The sequence below is a fragment of the Berghia stephanieae genome, chromosome 6, assembly GCF_034508935.2.
Source record: "Berghia stephanieae isolate SIO BIC M18660-M18661 chromosome 6, UCSD_Bste_1.3, whole genome shotgun sequence".
Classification (NCBI taxonomy): Eukaryota; Metazoa; Mollusca; class Gastropoda; order Nudibranchia; family Aeolidiidae; genus Berghia; species Berghia stephanieae.
Window position 1 is genome coordinate 53979741 of NC_088365.1, and position 5000 is coordinate 53984740.

The window sequence follows — 5000 nt, forward strand, 5'->3', positions numbered from 1 at the left end:
GACGTCATTTTTTGGTCAGTATCAGGCCATAAGTTTACGAAGGCTACGGTCAGGCAATGATTTACGATAGCTATAGTAAGCTACGGGTTGTCTACCTTAACTTACTCGTTAAGATGCACATGATAATAATATTAATAATAATAATAATAATAATAATAATAATAATAATAATAATAATAATAATAATAATAATAATAATAATAATAATAATAATAATAATAATAATAATAATAATAATAATAATAATAATAATAATAATAATAATAATAATAATAATAATAATAATAATAATAATAATGACGATGATGATGATGATGATGATGATGATGATGATGATGATGATGATGATGATGATGATGATGATGATGATGATGATGTTGATGATGATGATGATGATGATGATGATGATGATGATGATGACGATGATCATCACCACCATCATCATCATCATGGTCGTCGTCACCACCAACATCATCAACATCATCATCATCATCATCATCATCATCATCAACATCATCATCATCAACATCATCATCATCATCATCATCATCATCATCGTCATCACCATCATCATCATCATCATCATCATCATCATCATCATCATCATCATCATCATTATCATCATCATCATCATCATCATCATCATCATCATCATCATCACCATCACCACCATCATCATCATCAACACGTGACCAGATTTGATGGGCCAGACGAACCACGAGCACCTAGTGGTGGAGGCCATGTTTGAACGACTGTGCCGACTCAAACGAAGCCACTCCTTGGTCCTCAGACTTCTCAACGTCGAGATCAAGAGACGGGAGAGGATGGTATGTAGTACGTACGGGTAAACCAATGTGTAGTCTATGTGTGTTGGGTTGTTTTTGGCTGCACATGTGTATGCGTGTCTCAGGGTTGCCAATTTGGCAGATTTTCTGCCAAATGTCCTTTTTTTGGCAGAATTTGAAGTCGTCTCGCAGAAGAAAAAAAACGGTTTGGCAGTTTAGCAGATATTTGGCAGATTTTATTTTCCACGTTTTCCATGGCAATTTTTTATGTAATAGTGATTTTTTGAAACTTGGGAAATGAAAAAAAAATTATGACATCGGCCTTTCGAATTTTTTGTTTAACAAGACTGATGAGTTTTCAAAGGAGGTACTATAGATAGAATGCGCTTGGCCAAGGAGTTCACAACATTGCCATCCGGAAGTATAACGGACCAACACACAAACTATGTGTAACCATGAACTTTTATAGTCTGGTCAATACAGTTTAGTGAGAACAACTCACAAACTCGGATGGCAAAAACAATAACAAAGGCCTGAGTGACGTCATCTGCATACTATCTATAAATAGTACGGTTCGGCAGATTTTTGTGGTATTTGGCAGATTTTTTTATTCCAGTTGGCAGAAAGCCTGAAAATAATCTGGCAGCCCTGGCGTGTCTGCGTGTGTTTGTTTGTTTGTTTGATTGTCTGTACGTGTATCTCTGTGTCTGCGTGTGTTTGTTTGCTTATCTGCACGTGTGTCTGCGTGTGTTTGTTTGCTTGTCTGCACATGTGTCTGTGTTGTTTGTCTACGTGTGTGGTTGGGTGTTTACGTGTTTAGGTAGTTCAAATAGCATTGTCATTGTGTGTGTTACTCTTTGGGTATTTCTTTGTCAGTGTGGGGAGGCCTTCCGAAAGCTCATACATTCCCAGTATTCTTTGTTTTTTATAATGTTCTAATAGAGGGTTTGGGAGTGGGGAAAACTTTTTTTTTAAGTCTCCCACCTCCCAACCCCCTACTAGAACATTATAAAAAAGTCCCTGACTATAAACGTAGTATGCGCTTGGCTAAGATGTTCAAAACATTGCCATCCGGAAGTATAACGGACCAACACACAAAGCTATGTGTATACATGAACGTTTATAGTCAGGTTAATACAGTTCAGTAAGCATTACTCATAAACGCGGATGGCAAAAAACAATAACAAAGACCTGAGTGACGTCATCTTCGAACTATCTATACCACCAAATGGGGGACTAATAAATATCACACGATTTTCTCTATCATATTATAAACGTTTAAGTTTACACGTATCTAGTTTTCTATGTTGGTGCTATGCATGTTATGCGTTTGATTAAGAAACTCACAACATTGCCATCTGGAAATATATCGAACCAACAAACAAAACTATGTGTAACCTTGAAAGTTTCTTGCCTGGTTAATACAGTTTAGTGAGAATTACTCATAAACATGGATGGCAAAAAAAAACAAAAAAAAAAACAAACCAAAACAAACAAAAACAACAACCCAAAGACTTGAGTGACGTCAACATCGTTCTCTCTATTTATCAAGCAGCAGATTAGTGGGTATTTTACTTAGACCTATACCATTGATAGCAAAACCGATGTTGTTTGCTATTTGTTTACCAATCACTGCCATTGTTTACATAAAGACGAGTGTCCGAGAGGCGTGGTTTTCTAAGTGTCTATTGTAAACACGATGCAATAATGGGCATGATCTATATAGGGAATGAGATTAGCGGAAGAGTAGCGTCCCTTGATTGGACGTCACCCATAGTCTGTGACGTCGCCGGCGGAAAAGTTTTTAGAGAGAGAACGTCAAGTTGGTTGTGAGCATGCGTCTCTCGTCCTCGAGCGTCTCAAACATTGTGGTAAATATTAAAATAATATATATATATATATATATATATATATATATATATATATATATATATATATATATATATATATATAAAATTACATATTTATTTACCCACCTTTTTATGTATTTATTTAATCATTTATTCATCTCACGACAGGATTGGGTTTATCATCAACTGAGGTACGTCATTTTACCCCAAGCCATGGCGGAGTGGGAAAAACTCATCATGTCTTCAAAGGGACCTTTTGTCGTGGCTTCCGGTGTAAGTATTCGTGCAGCTATGTGGTCTTGGTTCAGGCATTGCACTGTGACCCGGAAGGTCCCGGGTTCGAGCCCCGCTCCAGGCACTTTCGTTTTTTTCCTTGGGCAAGATTATTAACCCCCAATTTGCTCACTTGGAAAACAAGGGTGCGACGATGTCTTATGATGTCGTGGCGGAAGGGCATAATTAGAGTTAGATGTGGTCTTATGGCATGATACTCGCTTTCGGATCGGAAGGTCCTGGGTTCGAGTCTCGCTCGTTACTCAAATTCTCTCACCGTTCTCATGTGTCAAATGGGTACATGTCCGTATCAGCGTAAAAAGAGATTGTAATATTCCCTAACAGGCGTCATGTCTCGTTCTTCGTGTTATGTTACGTAATGCTGTTGATCAGGGACCTTTTGTATAGCGCATCTAGCACGTTTAATGGATATTGCGCTATGTTAAAGCTCGTTTAGAAAGATACATAACTTATCTATTTATATATTTCTTTATTTATTATTTTGCTACTTTTTTATTTATCTATTTATTTCTTTGTTTGAAATATATTTATCTATTTACAATTTTATTTATTTATCTATTTATTTATTTATTTGTCTAATTTCTATATTTATTTACTACTTTTCTTATTTATTTCTGTATTTATTTATCTAATTATTTATTTTGTGTATGTACTTTTTGTTTCAATCTATTTATTCAAACTTTTGATTAATTAAAAACTGCATGTTATCTCTTAGTATATTTGTTTAGTATTAATTTATTCTTGATTCATTTTGATTATCGAATTAAAGAATGGATGAATAAATTACATTCTTTATTTATTTACGTATTTATGTAATCATCTATTTATCGATCTATTTATTTAAAGTTTTTAAAAATTATCTTTATTATCTCTATCTTTATTTCTTTATTTCTTTATTTATTCATGCATTTATCTATGAATTCATTTATTTATGAACGATTTGTGTTTTCAATTCCTCATCTTAACTACGTCACTACCACATCATCTCATTCATCTGTGGTGTTTCATTCATCCTGTTTTGTTGATAAAGGGGAAACCCGAAACGTTCATTTGATCTGTTTTTGTAATTAAATTGAAGCTTACATTCAACTTCACGTTATTATTCATTTCTTCGAGCTTCAAGCAGCAACATTTACACATCTATTTATCTACAACAGATGACCCTGGCCGATCTGGCTATTATGGATTTCTTGGACCAATGCAGCAGCAAGATCAACATCAGAGGCATGTTGCATGAGGACTTCGATGCCCTCTACGACATGATGATGCTGGTCAAGAAATCGCCCAGGATCGCAGCCTACCTGGACGACAGGGCCGAGAAAGAGTTTAATGTCAAATTTGCATCTGACACCAACATCACTGCAAAAAGATGAAGATCTGTATATTATTATTTGTGAAGAACTAAATTGGAGAATTGTGTCCGATACCACTATCACAGCAAAGAGATGAATATCGTTGAAGTTTGTGTCCGATACCAATGCCGTTACGAAGAGATGAATATCGTTAGAGTTTATGTCCGATACCAATATGGCTACAAATAGACGAAGATCTGCGTACATTTGTGAAGAACTAAATTTGTGACTCACTGCCTCTAAACGGTGTTATCAACCTCTTGTCAATAAATTGATTTAAAGTAAAATTGATCAGAAAAATGAAATTCCTTGATCTTGTGAATGTGAATCTGAATCTGAATGTTATTCGAAGTCGACTCAATAGGCTTCAACAGTCGTGACGTCACTTCCCTCGTAATGACGAATAGTAACTTAGTAACTGGTTCTAAACTATCGGAACAATGGCGGACGCCCTTATGAAATACTTCTCCGACGAGCATAAAGGTGTATCCAGAGGAGAAAAACATTATAAATCTGATCATGTTTTGACTTTTATACATTCTGATCAAATGACATGTGAAAATGTTCTAGCCAGCACAAAGAATAAAAAGTCCCGATTTTCTTTGTTTAGAACCAAGCTGTTGGTTGCTGGGTGGACGTGACATCAGACTATTTAATCCTATTCTGAGTACCATTAACTGGGGTAACTTTATCTTAAGGGGTAAATTTACCTCTTGAAT

At 35.5% G+C, this 5000-nt stretch overlaps 1 protein-coding gene across 1 annotated transcript in view; it reads left to right on the top strand.

The window, feature by feature from the left end:
* The window catches only part of LOC144975267 (glutathione S-transferase 3-like), a 28237-nt gene extending 23669 nt beyond the window's left edge, over positions 1 to 4568 (top strand). Inside the window, exons 6-8 of the mRNA XM_078919196.1 lie at positions 697 to 827; positions 2804 to 2908; positions 4087 to 4568. Of these exons, the coding sequence (XP_078775322.1) occupies positions 697 to 827; positions 2804 to 2908; positions 4087 to 4302 (452 nt within the window). The 3' untranslated portion in view covers positions 4303 to 4568. The remainder of the gene's footprint in view (positions 1 to 696; positions 828 to 2803; positions 2909 to 4086) is intronic.
* The last annotated feature ends 432 nt before the right edge of the window (positions 4569 to 5000 follow it).